Genomic DNA, 14,725 nt, shown 5'->3' on the forward strand with positions numbered 1-14,725 from the left:
GTCTCTAGTCAGCTGTCACAATCTTGGCCTCACACCACATCCTGATGGTTGTGTTTGTACACAGCCCTGATGTGGTTCCATCAGTATCTGCATAACCGAGCACACACTGTAAGTTACCGCTGAAATCCTCCTTCAGTGATCGTGCCAAGTCCCAGGGCAGGCGTAGTATTTCCGTGAGCCCCCCACGACAGAAAGCAGGCGACCTGCTCAGGACTTCCTGATGTGGAAGGAGCACACGATCCTGAGCCAACACAGCATTTCCTAAGGGCCTCACCAGTTCTGGGGAAAAAAGGTAAACATCCACACGCTGCTGCAAGCCAAAGCTGAGAGCCTGGAAACCGCACAACACTGCATGGCACAGTGTACAAATACCTCTTGTTCTCAGTCCTACGTGGGGTTATTCCAGATGGTTCAACGTGCCAAGAATAGGGCTGGAGACAACAGATCAATACTGCCAAGACCTTCAGGTCTCAGAAAAACCTTGACAGTCACTGTATCCTTGATTTAACCCAGCCTACAGCCGGCCACCCATTGACCAGCAGTCCCTCAACACTTCTGCGCTGCTCAGAAAGCACTAGCGGGGTCCTCGACTACCAGATCAGCATGAAACGTGCCACAGTCCACAGAAACAAGTGCAGCTCATGCCTTGGTACTCACTTTACTGAGGCTCCACAAATTCCCCATGTCACTGCATACAGCTGTAGGTGGATCCAGCAGCTGTCCTGGGATGTGGCTGGGGCCCTTCCTGCTTCCCAGAGACCCTACATCTTGAGGAAGGGGAGACCACACTAGAGAACATGGCCAAAATTATTTCCAAACCAAACAAAATCAAAACAAGCATGAAAAAAAATCAAAAGCAGCAAGCAAAAAAGGAAACACACGGAAGCATTCCTTGTTTTGCAATGTCAAGGCGTCCTCTTAACACAATCTATTTTTTTCTGAAAAGGCTAACTGACATTTTTTTATCAACTCCACCACATGGAGGAGTTCACCTACAGAAACAGGAATTCAGGAAGTACAAGCTCCAAGACATCTGACGGAGGAGCTTTTCCTTTTCCAACTGAAGTTTCTTTACTTACTTGCAGTTCTTCAAAACCATGGGTAACTTGCCAATGGTTTCAAAACCTCAGATCCCTGAATCCCACTAGAACTGCTCTTGCAGCTGAAGTCTTACTCCTGCAGGGAAAACAAAAAAAAATTACCTTGTAATTCCAGGTAGTCGGAGAGGTTCAGAACAGCACGTACCTCTTTGCGTGGCCAGCTCTTCTTCCTACATCCTGTACTTGACAGGAATCACTTGAGGAACTCCAAGTAATAGCAGTACAAAAGGAGAAAAAACGGAAGATCTAAAGTAGGATAAAGATCAACAGGAAGATGTTTATGTAAGTGCCCCTGAAGTGCATTCACTGCAGTTCTCCAACCAGGACATTGCCCAAACAAAACAATGGGAGCACCAGTAAAATTTAAGCATTTGCACATCTTGTAAACGTAACTGTCAGGTTGGAAACCTCCCAGCTCTGGGAGCCCATTTCCACCCTCTCCTGCAGGCACTGCAGAGGGTGGTGGGGAGACATCTCCAACTTGTCTGCATGTAATTCCCGTGTCTGTCGAACCACCCTGATTCCAGATGAAGGCACATCAAAACAAGACTTCTGGCACACCCAGTTCTTCAGGCACATCTCAGCGGAAACAAGAACTTACAGCAAAATAAGAACAAAATACTTAATATTTTTGGTCAAAGCACTGTCCTACAGTCACACTGGGCTGATATTCTGCTATTTGGGATCTTCACATGCAAGAACTTGCCCCGGCCTCCTTTCAAGCTTATGTCAGATTAAATTCTCTTTTTCCCCACTCTCAGCTTGGCCACTAAGCCCAAAGTAATCAAACCTCTTGGTGCCCTTCAATTTGACAACACTCCTCTTCCGCTGCCGAGGACACGAGCAACGCGGAGGGGGTAGGTGCGTTGGCCGCACCGCACCACGGGAACAGCTGGAAACGCCTAGCGAGACGCCTCTATAATTCTGATGCGTGCCCCACAAAGCCCTTCGCTCTGGGAGGCGTTTCAAAATAAAACACAGCCACCAGTCTAACTCGTAACTGTTTATTGTAAACCACCCAAGAGTTCACACATCGTTAATGGCAAAGTAACACTGTCAAAACACCTGCTGGATGAAATACAGAATAAAGACGACTCGTATTATATGGCATCATTTAAAAAAATCCAGGAAACAGAACAAAAAAGAAACCATTTCAATTTTTTTCCCCAGCTCTACATTTTGCCTGAAAATATCTGGGCCTGAGCCTCAGCTGTCTGGAGATCCTTGCCTTGCCCAGGGCGTGGGGATGCGCAGCTTGGGAAACAGGCACCCCCTTTCCCAGGAGCAGGGCGGTAAGCTCCTTTCTAAGTGAAATCATGCCCCCTATCTTCAAAAGTGCTCCAGTGCTGACAGTACAGAGGCTTTTTCCTGCACTGGCTAACATCTAACACAAAGGGCTGTATGTCCCATTAATTCCACATGCCTTTTCTTTTTTTGTTTTCCCCCTTTTTCTTAAACAAGGCAACTGTTAAAATTCAGAAGCTACTTAACTGTCTACATTTTGCTCAGAAACCAATGGATGTTGCATGCAGCTGACACATTAGCAGAGACTCTGACTTAGATAAGGGTCAGTCTCCTAAGACCTGCTACTCAAAGGCAGAAAAAGAAATTAAGAGGCCTCTTGTGCAAAAAAAAGCTAAAATACGCATGCATCGATGGCCATGACAAATCAGAATATAACTCAGGTCTCCAAACACTGAAACCAAAGCCTTAGTTGGCTTAAGACATGGTAGAGCTCTGTACCTCTACAAATTACAGTGTGGATGCAACAACAAAGGAATCATCTCACATAGCATCGGTTGGTATTCTGGCCAGCACAGAGACTGATCTTCAACACAAAAGCCTGCCCGGCAATAAATGGTTTTCACATTTAGCAAAGACAGCAGCACACGGGGATGGCTATCAGGGCTAACAAAAAGAAGAAAGCAGGTTTTCAAACTAACGTGTAACTAATTTTAGGCTGATTTTGCCCCTTAGACATCCTGTTTTTCATCGGTGCTGTTACTGTCCTTTCCATTAGTCTGTAGCTGAAACAGCACATTGGGCCCTGCCCCATCCCCTCCAAGAGATACGTCTCAAAACCATCTTTGATTAACAGTAGAAACAAAAATCTCTCCTCACTGCCCTTGGAAAGAATAGTTAGTTCCTCCAACCTGCCGAGGTTTACCATAAACAAGAAAAACACAATGTATTTCAGACATGAACTACAGTGACTAAAATAAAATCTCTCTCCTGTTTAACTATAATATTAAATAATAGATAGCATTTTTACACTTAATAGTCTGAAGTTTGGACATAAGACAGCTAGTAAGGAAAAAAAAGTTGGGGCTGAATCTGTTCCTGGGGAATTAATTCAGCCCAAATGTCATGAAAATACTAATTTTACCCAGAGAAAAACAACCCCACCACAGACACGGGGGTGCACGCACACCCACCCACGTGTACGGCAGCACTGGCACAGCGAAGCGTTACTTTTCAAGCACTGCCATCTCCAGTCCTTTCCTTGCGAGCCTGGATCATCTCCTTTGGAGCCTGCTTGCGGTCAGTGACCAGCCCCAACCAAAACATGAAGTCAATGAACCAGGTGGTGGGGTTGAACTTCAGGCCCAGCTCACTGGCCGAGTAGTCAAATGGGAAGGTGTGGTGGTAGTTGTGGAAACCCTCACCTAAAAAACAGAAAGGGATTTTAAAGACCACACGGCCAGCACATTTATGAACTTGGGAACACGCTCAGGCGAGAAATCCCAATTTCCTAAGCCCTGAATCCAGGGCAGGTTATCCTCCACACCTGAGGCATACCCACAACGGACTCCATTTCGGTGTTTTAGCTTCCCTCCTGAGTAGGAAGGCGCATGTCCCACCCCTTATACTCAGGGAAGAAGTGCTTCAAGAGGGAAGACACACGACTAAGTAAGAAGTAGTCACTTATCATAGAATCACAGAACGGTTTGGGTGGGAAGGGACCTTAAAGCCATCCAGTCCCAACCCCCCTGCCATGGGCAGGGACACCTTCCACTAGACCAGGTTGCTCCAAGCCTCATCCAGCCTGGCCTTGGACACTTCCAGGGATGGGCCATCCACAGCTTCTCTGGGCAACCTGTCCCAGTGCCTCCCCACCCTCTCTGGGAAGAACTTCTTCCTGATATCCAATCTAAACCTCCCCACTTTCAATTTAAGCCCGTTACCCCTTGTCCTGTCACTCCCTGCCCTTGTAAAAAGTCCCCCCCAGCTTCCTTGTAGCCCCTTCAGGCACTGGCAGGTGCTATAAGGTCTCCCCGGAGCCTTCCCTTCTCCAGGCTGAACACCCCAACTCTCCCAGCCTGTCCCCATGGCAGAGGGGCTCCAGCCCTCGGAGCATCTCCGTGGCCTCCTCTGGACTTACTTCTGCTGGGCTGTCCCCAGCCAACTGCTGAGAAGGGAGGATTGCTATTCTAAACACATCTCTACTCAGAGACTAGGTGGCATTATTTCAATGTGGGCACCTTCAGTAGAAGAAGGGAGCCTTCCTCTAGGACGTGCAAGCTCCAACCTTGGTGGAGACAAGTGGTGTCCAGCTGCAGGTGCCCAAAGCCCCGACCAGGGTGAAACGGGATGGGATGTCGCTCTGAGTTTGCAAAGCTCTAACCAGGCTGACAGCACTTACCAATGGCTCCCAGAGTGACAAAGGTGTTTTGCCTGGGGTTGATGTACTTGTCGTAAGGGCGGTTGCCGTACATGTGAGCGGCGCTGTTGACCAGCCAGGTGACGTTGAGGGAGATGGTGTACCGGAGGATGGAAGCAAGGAAGTAGGCGTTCCACAGACTCTCATCCCAGAGGTACCATGGCACAAAGGTAGGGATCACAAAGCACATCAGCACAACCGAACTCTTATAGTACCTGCAGGGAAAGAAAAGGAACGAAGAAAAAAAAAAACCACAAAAGGAATTACCATGGTGGGAATGACAGCTGGGGTGAAGTGGGGTTGGATCTCTGGAGACACGGTGCAGAAACCCCCGGGATAACCTGGGCCAGCCCCATAACCAGGGAAGCAGGGAACATTTCAGACATCCACAATCATGACTTAATTTTGCCAAGTGCAATTCAAAAAGCCAAGACAACCCCCAACCCCAAACCAGCAGTAACACTGAAGCTGAACAGCTGAGAGCCAGTCCCAAAGCTAACCTCCCAAGTTGAGCCCCTTTACGGCTGCGGAATTGCAGAGCTGGCTGCACATCCTGCGCCTACAGTCCGGCTCTGGGACTGGAAAAGCCCCGGGCGTCAGCGGAACTGTGTCAGAAACACATCCGCTGCTAAGGGTCGGCACAGACCTCCCCCCATGCAGAGATCACACGTGAACACGCAGCACAGGCCAGGAGCAGCTCCCTTCTGCCCCTCTTCTGCTGTGTGAACTCCTGCAGCAGCAGGAGCAGACCCGAAGCAGCTGCTGAGAGACCACGGGCACCCCGTCAAGGGTGAGGAGAAAGATGCAGCTTGGCCTGAGGACCAGATTGCTGCTGCTCTCCCAGCCCATGGCTGGCACCATCCCTGCCACTCCTCCATAGAGTGGACAAAAACCAGCGTGCAGTGTAAAATGGGGAGGAAGCTGAACAGTCTGAGAAAGGAAAGCTTTATATTACAGTTAAAGCCACATGCCCAGGCAAGGCAGGGAAGAAAGAAGGCAGGATACAGAGAGCACATAAGTGAAGAGCGGGAGAAACAGAAAAATCATGCTGGGGGAATTAATCCAAGGCAAGCGGAGAAAGGAAGCAGCTCAGCAAGGAGTGGGGAGGCAAAGACAAAAACAAGGTAGGAAATAAATGACTCTGAATGGAGAACAGGTTCTTGGAAGCAGCAAGCAGCAAGGCAGTGCATCTTGTAAGCCACCTACAGCGTGCCCCCGGCTCTGTCTTCCCTGCTGAGCCCTTCCACCACCCCAGAGCCCAGATTTACTGCAGCCCACAGCGATCCCGGGGTATCGTCATCAAAGCAAGGCTGCCACATGAAACTGGAGTGGGTGGCTGAGGTGACAGGATTTTGAAGGGTGCAGAAAGAAAAGAAATGCAAAGTAAGACCCATCTTATTTGTGCCCATCTGACAGGTGTAAAATAGACCCCTGCTTTTGCTGAGTTTTCTGGAAGGGATGAGGAAGAACAGAGCTTAAATGGTTATTAAAACTTCACATTTGCTGCAAAGATTTTCAGATAGGAAGAACCATCAATTTGGTTTGACAAAACCAAACAAACATACAATTTTCACTTAAAACCCACAGAGGACTGAAAAAGAAATATTAGCAGTATTTCTGGGAGGAAGAAAGCTTCAGTGAACACAGTTCTCATCTAGTTCTCATCTGTAACACTAGTTTTGATCATCTTGTGTATGAAATAAACCTCTTTTCCTCAAAGTCCTTAGATATCTTTTTTGTTGTTGGTTGGAGGTTGTGCCTCACCCGCTGGACTCCAGATGAGATCTGCAGCTCTCCAGCAACACCAACCATGGTGAAAAGACAGCATCTCCTCAGATCTCTCACAGGCCTCTATCTTCACTTACCTGGGTCAAGGCTCTCCAAAGAAACAGTCCCCATTCTTCGCTCCACCAAAGATAACAGATAATTTCCCACTCATCTGACTGACTTCTGAACCAGGCTGTGGATAAGGTTTGCATACCTCATCAATTCAAGGGCAGGATTTAAGTAGAGCTGGAGAAGAAAAATATTTTCCAGTCCAGAAAACTCTTTTGAAATTCAGAGCCTCTCCCACTCCGGGAAAATAAAATAAAATATGGAAACAACTTATCAGGCACCAATTAAAACCACTCTGTGCGATGCAAGAAGCCCAGACTGAAGCCTTTCATGAAGACATGAGACCTCACTTCTGAACAAGCACCCAACCTCATTTTCTCTGTCTCCTTTTGACTGGAACATCCACCCTGAAACAAGAAACCTCCTTACCTGGAGCTCAGAGGAATCAATGCCTCAGTACATTCCTGGGGAAGAACACTGCTTTCCCCATGCCGTGATTTAACCTTGGCTAGCAATTAAGTACCACATAAAAAACCGGAAAACTTTGTCGTGAAGACACTTCAGCTGTGAGTCTCTTTCACACCACATGAAGGATTACTGCTCGGTTATTCACTCAGGGTAAGTTTTGCTGTCAGTCATGCCTGGAGCTCTACTGATATTTCAGCTGAAGAGATGTGGTTTTAAACTGATTGATTGGTACCTCATCCACACAGCTCACCAGCACCGCTAAATTCAGCAAAGCTAACAATCTGGCCTTAAACAAAATGTGATGAAGACGGGTTTATGATGAGTCTTACTGATCTGCCAAGTATTCCATGCTGTCAAAAAACCCAACACTTCGACGTTATAGAAAGGAGCAACCTGAATTTTTCTTCCCAGATAAGGGAAGGTAAACTCCAAAGTCCTAAATTCAAATCCAGAGCCGAAACATTTCTGAAGACATAACTTCCCTGTGGAAAACCTACCTCCACACTACACAACATTTGCAGCATAACCAAAGCAGTAGAGCCTGCTTCTTGTGGGATGCTGTTATCTTAAAAAAGGCAGTAACACAAACCAGAGGAGCTGCAGCAAACTGCAAGGGAGCCTTTTGCAAACAGGCACTGCCAACTGAGCAACCAGTAAAAGTAACGATACATACAGGGCAGTGAATTCCTCACTCCTGGAGCTCTTAGTGCACGGGTTTCTCTAATGCAAAAAAGAAACCGATTTCTGGACTAAACTGACTGCTCCCCTCACCCATAAAACACTCAGAAATGAGCTCATGTAGTTTGCCAAAGTACCTGGACCAAATGCTTGCAGGCAGAGACAGTCTTCTGTGCCGAAAATACAGGTACTCACATAGAGGACAAAGCATGTTGCTCAATTCCCACCTCTCACAGTGTGTGCAGCCAACTAAACTAGGTCTGTGCTAATTCTCAAGGAAGATAATTAATCCTGTGAAGAATGACAGTCTTGGGAGACGAAGCGCTTGGTCTGTACCGGCCCCCAGGTGCCAAAGATGAGTTTGCAGTTAGTGATTACAGCATTTGCTCCAATGATCAAAGAAAGTGGTCAAGATGCCAGCAACTTCTGCTGTGGCTGTTTTCATAGCCAGCCCTAGCTTTTTGGAAAAGCAGAGGGACAAGGATAAGGCTGGCTGGTTGTGCAGCGAAGCCTGCGAGGACAGTCAGCCGGCGTCACCCCATGGCAATAGCGGGGGCCAGAGGAACTGCAATCCTAATGCCTGCAATCAAGGTGGCAGGGATATGGTGGGGTAGAAAAGGGAAAGATAAAAAGAAGCGAGCCACAACTGGATAACCAGGTGGAGGCATATCTCCACCCCACCTCGCACGAGGGCCCAGCACTCCCGCTTACTTTCTCTGGAACCTGACGACAGGGTCATCCAGCAGGTCAGTGAAATCCAGTTTCCTCCCCTTCTCGATGACGTCCCGGTGCTTGCGCACGAACAGCCAGCCAATGTGGGAGAAGAAGAAGCCGCGACGGGCGTTGTGCGGGTCCGCATCTGTCTCCGAGTACTTGTGGTGCACACGGTGGTCTCTGCTCCACTCGTAGATGTCGTTCTGCACAGAGAGCATGGCGGGGTGAGAGGAGAGGGGTGGGCACTGCTCCAGCAGTACCTCCTCCAGCTCCTTCCCCAGACGGTAACGACACCAAGCCCCTCCCTGATGCTCCTCGAGAAAAGGGTATCGATTAAAGACACGCCGAGGGACCCCAGCTTTGCAGACAGACCGCATCACACCGCTCCTGTCAGTGCCCACACCTAATGGGAGAAGCTCTGGGAACCAGTGACACATATTGGACATGTCCCAGGGCTGGAGACGGCTGGAAGCCAACCGCCTCTTGGGATTTACCATCATCCGCCTGCCCAGGTCCTGTGTCCTCTCTGGGTGTTCACTGTCTGAAGATGGACACTGGGCTGGAGGAATACATGTTTACATTGTTATTTTATGAGCCTGTCACAGGGCAGATTACATATTTATTTGCAGGGCATTACCGTGCAGAGCCACTCAGTTCTGGTATCCTTTTCCTAGGCTGTTTGTGACTGGTTACCACTGATGCCCTCCAGGCACAAAGGCAGGGCTGAAAATGGGACCGAGCTTCTGGCACACTACACATGCCTTTTCCTGACCTGAACAGGAGCTGAACTTGCTCAGCCTTTTGGAGGGATGTGTCTTCCACAGTACAACTAGCATCTTCATTTAAATTCCTGCTCTGCCTGCAGATATGTGTACAAAAGCATAGCCTTCCAGTACTTAAGAGAGGTCTGCAGGAAAGATGGGGAAGGACTCTTTATCAGGGATTGTAGTAACAGGACAAGGGGCAGTGGTTTTAAACTGAAATAAGGTAGATTTAGATTAGGTATTAGGAAGAAATTCCTTACACTGAGGGTGCTGAGGCACTGGGACAGGTTGCCCCGAGAAGCTGCGGATGCCCCATCCCTGGAAGTGTCCAAGGCCAGGCTGGATGAGGCTTGGAGCAACCTGGTCTAGTGGAAGGTGTCCCTGCCCATGGCAGGGGGTTGGAACTGGATGGGCTTTAAGGTCCCTTCCAACCCAAACCATTCTATGGTTAAGATATGAAAGGAAGTGCACCTATGTTATGGGAAATCAAGTCTTGCATTTGCAGACAGGCTGGAATGAAAGTCTCAGACCCATAACATCAGCTCAGCACTGGATCCAGATCAAATACAATTCAAGTTCAGCCCTGTCTCTGCTCCAGCTGTCAACAGATATGGGTCACTGAAATGCCTTCTGGCTGTCAAGGGGATTATGCGGATTGCAGGGAGGAAGGGATGGACTGTAATTTCATATTTCGATCCATAAACTGAGACTGAGTTTACTCAGCTGAAGGGATTTCAGCCTCCCAGTTTGCTCCACAGGATGAACCGGCTATTGGGCTAAACTGGTGTTTTTTGCAGTGGGTCCTAAGATGTTAATGCAGGGCACTGCAAGCACGTTGTACAGGGCATTGTAAGCACCTACAAGTATCAGGCAATTCATCTATGAATTGAACTGCCCAACACCAGCACCAAAACATGATAATGTTAATTAATGCTCAGGTGCACAGCAGTGTGAACTTCAATCACAGAATACTTAGCAGGGGGTGTTTTCCTCTGGTATTTCAGAATTCGCGCAGCCAGGAAGGCACCCAAGCAGTAATACCCAAAGGAAGGGCAGGCTTGGGTTACTTTTAGGAAGAGCAGCAGCACCCACAACCACAGCAGTTTTGCCCCCAGCCGAACTGACCAAACCATTTGCGGTGTGTGAAGTAACCACGGTGCGGCAGTCGTCACGGTGCTGCGCGTACCGCAGGACACAGGAAGCCCAGGCTAATGACAACTGCGTACAGCTCTCGGGAGACAAAGGCACTGTGCTGAAAGCATCGCAGAAATCAGTGCTCTGCCTCTCAGCTACCGACATTCGAGAGACAGCACCACGGCTGCCCGTGCGGCTGAGGGGACTCTGCAAAGAGCAGCTAAAGAACCCAGCTCAAACGCCTCCGTATCCGATTGCAGCCTTGCAAAGATGCTCTCTGCCTGCAAAGGGCCCACAAGCGAAGAAGAAAACCCCCAGAATGATCTCAACTCCACTGCACTTGGTTGTGCTCAGCCCTGTCCTGCTGCCACGCTGTGGCTGCACTAATGCTGGGAGTGAGCTGGGGATGAGGGGAACATCTTTGTACAAGCCATTGAGAGAAGACAGTAAAGATCAGCCCCTTACCAATGCTCCAGTATCTCATACCTTAACTATCCCCATCAAGAGAACAAAGTAAACTGAGTGAAGCAAAGGACGTCACCAAACTCCTCGGTAAGAACAAGGGGAGATCTTTACCTTGCTGCCATCTTGATTGTTTCCTGCAGAGAAACAAAACCTCTACAGTGCTTCAAGTGGCTTCAGAGGGAATATCCCGAGGACTGGAAAATGCCGTGATTAAGTAATTTAAAAATAAAACAGGGTTATGCAAAAAGCACACCTAGGAAAGGTCCTGTTTCTTAACCAGAAATAACTTTTCAAGTGAGACTATCGATCAGTTTGTCACAAGAGCACTTGATAAAATTATTTGTGGGACAGCAGATAACCAGGTCAAAGTAATGATACTGTAAGAAATTAAATTGGCTTTTCATACCACAGCAAATACCTGCAGGGCTGGCAAAACCCCATGATTTCCCAGATGAATGGGCTAGGAAGCTGTGAAGCTGCTGAATTGCATCTAATTAAAAACCACAAAGGCTAAGAGGAAATAAAGGCCAGAGGCCAGAACTGTTGGCAATAAAAACACTGAGAACTGGAGCACAGCACACATAAATATGCCCCAAATGATTAATAGCAACCCTTTTTCAGGAACACATCACTCTTGTGTTTCAGATGAACACAGGAGTGAAATCCCTTCCGAAAGAGAGTGTGACAGCATTATGCTGTGACAGTGATGCAGACAGGAGGTTTCATTAGCAGGTCCCTTTACTAAACCTGCTGACCAAAACGTGACACCGAACTGGGCTATGTAACCATCTCAGAATTGCCATACCAGCCACTGTTGCTGTGTGCAAATCCTCACAGCACCACCTCAGCTGAACAACACAGCTTGTTCCACAGAGTTGGCCAGGAGTAATAGCACAATGCAGTTAAGCAGAGGAGACACCAGCACGTCCCATCTGAGATGGTGAAACGTGTACCAGGAGATCAGGTAGACATAAGCCAGGTATTACCTATTTCTGAAACAGGTATGTGACAGCAAGAAGCACACACTTTCAAAATCGTGAGAGTTTCACTCTAGATCGAGAGTCACAGCTCAGCGTGCTCAAATTATAAAATATGCATTGAGCAACCGGGTAAAACTGGCTATATCTGATGGTATTTCAGAAGTACGGCATGTCATGGCCCATGCAGCATCAAGTTAAAACTCTGCAGCAGTATCCTCTGCCCTTCAAGAAGTCTGAATATTTCCTCAATATTCAGCATCCAGGGATGCTGTAGGTACCTCCAATGCTACCTCTTCTTCCCAAAGCCAACATGAGGGAGATGGACCTGAAAACTCATTCACTGTCTGCTTGTGGTAGTAAAAGCAGACTTTAGCAGGCAATGGTTGCCATGATAATTAGAAGCAGGCTTCAGACATAAAAACTAAGAGTGGGTGATTTGGCCTTTCATTTTCTTTATGCTGAGTGCAAAGGTGGCTTCAAGGTACTCTGAATTACTTCCCTGCCTCAGAATCACACCACGTCCTCAGCCAAAAGTAGTGACGAAGCCAACACAGCTGAAAGCAAACCCCATAGCAACAGGGGAGCAGAATGCAATGAAATCCCAATGTGCAGGCTCACTGCAACCAGCTCGACACATTAATTTACATTATTTATGAAAGATAAGATTGTCTGTAAAATGGGAAGATGGTACCAGGGTGTTCTCAAAATTCCAAACAGTTGTTTAGCATGCTGAGCAGAAGTCTTGTAAAGCTCTGCAAGAAAGCGAGCAGCACAAAGCAGCTGGAATATTGGTCAGAATAAAGGAGCGCTAGAGTAAAAAAGGACACATTCCCATATTCAAGCAAAAGCTTTGTGCTCTTTGTAACATCTAGAGGGATTAGCAAGGTTAATTCTTTCCGCCTTAAAAAAGATATATCAAAGATGATAAATGAACAGTACAGAAGTGGATAAATGACTCTTTTCATCCTCTGTCATGTTCCTGAACAAGAAGTCCACCCAACAGGCTGCAGGGAAAAAGCTGAAAACTCAAGGCACAACACACACGTGGTACCTGGTGCCACAGGGGCTAACAGCAGCCAAGCTCGGGAGGTTTAGTGTCAGTACAGGTTCAGCCCTCTATTTTGAACAGTCAAAGGAGTGACTGAATTCACACCAAGAAGATCCTTGTTCTGGGCTAACCCTCACCACCAGCTGGGTGTTATAAATTTGGAGGTCTAACATTGCCTATCAGTAAGTGCAGATCTAATAACACACTTTTTGCAAATGCATTTTCATTTTACCGCTGAAAAATGCTGCACAAAACAGATAAATTAACACTGTGAAAGGATGCCTGCTCTCCTTTCTGGGCACATCAAAACCTACAACTGCCTGGATGGACAAAGAGACTTGATTCCATGTTTGCATCAAGTCAATCCTTACAAAAGTTTCCATGTTGTCCTGTGAAGTGTGGGGCCTGACCTTTCCAACAGCTAGGCTACTGAGGTGCTGAGCCCCTCACCTGGGCACGTTCAGCTTGGTCCTTCAGTCATCACTGCTCCTGGACTATCTCATGCACACTGCTGGGTGGTGCGAGGGGCTCTGCACCCCCTGAGCCAGCAGTGTGTCATCAGCCAATGTCTTTCTGCCCTTGTTTTTGCTTGTTTCGGTTTGGTTTTCTTTTGCTGTCTCTAAGCTGAGGGGATCCCTGCACAGGACAGACAGCTGCCTGGAAGCCGAGAACCTGGACAGGCAACCACAACCCCACCTGGAAAGCCATGGAGTTAGCTGCAGCCAGAAAGATTCGCAAAGGCAGCTTGGCTTTGTAGGAACGGTGGCTCCACAGGCGATGCGCACCAGCCGTCACACCCAGGGCTGTCATCAGGAAACAGAAATACGCTGAAAGACAAAGATAAAACACAGGATGTGTCAGGGGCCAACCGCCATTGCCTTTGCGTTATTTGATGTAAAAGATGACCCTTGCTCCTGCCTGCTGACGCCTGCAGGGTCACTGAAAGGATGAAGCTGGGCAGACAGGAGGTGGGGTCCTCAGCCCACCACGGCCTGGGGCCACGTCATTTCCCTTCCCAGCCCTCCCCATGTAGCCAGCGCCTTGCTCAGGAGAGTCTGGCAGCACTGAAGCACCTTACTGTGACATGTTCAAGCAGTGTGCCTTTGCCAAGTACAGCAGTGTGACAGTTCATCACCCGCGTCAGAAGAGTAGCAACACCTCTCCTAATAGGACACTGCCAGCCGCCTCCAGAAAGGTCTTGGCTTGATATGATCTGCCAGCTAGTTTAAGAGCATCATCTGCCACCCCTAAAGATATGAGCCGTGTCAGAGTTTCCGCAACAAAAACTTATCAGGAGCTCGTAACTCGGTAACAAAAACGGGCCACGAAGTAGTGCATTCACCATCTCCCTCAGTTTCAGGAGCTGCTCTTCCTTCCCTTAATAAAAAAATTGGCTAAGTAAACTTGTTTGGAGCATTTTTTCAGATGGTCAACACAGGAAGGGAGCAGGTCTGTTCCTTACCACTGGCTCCAGGCTAGACACAGAGCCCAAGCACACGCAGCCTGCGGCGTACCTCCCGTGCTTCAAACAATACCCCCCCCACCCCCATCACAGCACTGGTATGCCTCTGGTTCTCTTTTCAGCAGCGGCCACGCTGCCACAGGCTCCAGCTGGTTAACCTCAAATTTCCTGGGACGGGGGAATGGCTGAGGGCAGCAGAATGAGACAGCGGAGCTGGGCCCGCTTGCTCTAGGCATCTGTGCACTGATTGCTGCTTCCCTCATGTGCCTGCTGTTCCTGTCTCCAGCGCCTCTGAACTTCTGTAGGATGGGTGATCCACAGCCCGAGTTGTTTCAACTTCCAACAACAGAGACCACGGGAAATGGTTGGAAGAAGAGCGCATCAGAGCTGCTCCTCCTTTTGGGGAGAGATTGTA

The 14,725-nt window shown here is 48.3% G+C and overlaps 1 protein-coding gene across 1 annotated transcript; it reads right to left on the bottom strand.

The window, feature by feature from the left end:
* Positions 1-3,575: 3,575 nt before the first annotated feature.
* SCD5 (stearoyl-CoA desaturase 5) lies at positions 3,576-13,675 on the bottom strand (the record flags this gene model as incomplete). Its single annotated transcript, XM_010161364.1, has 4 exons — positions 3,576-3,766; positions 4,744-4,976; positions 8,455-8,660; positions 13,545-13,675. Coding segments are annotated over 4 exons (761 nt in total), but the record flags the coding sequence as incomplete, so codon positions are not given.
* Between the last annotated feature and the right edge of the window lie 1,050 nt (positions 13,676-14,725).

This window comes from Eurypyga helias, unplaced genomic scaffold, assembly GCF_000690775.1.
Source record: "Eurypyga helias isolate BGI_N326 unplaced genomic scaffold, ASM69077v1 scaffold47011, whole genome shotgun sequence".
Classification (NCBI taxonomy): Eukaryota; Metazoa; Chordata; class Aves; order Eurypygiformes; family Eurypygidae; genus Eurypyga; species Eurypyga helias.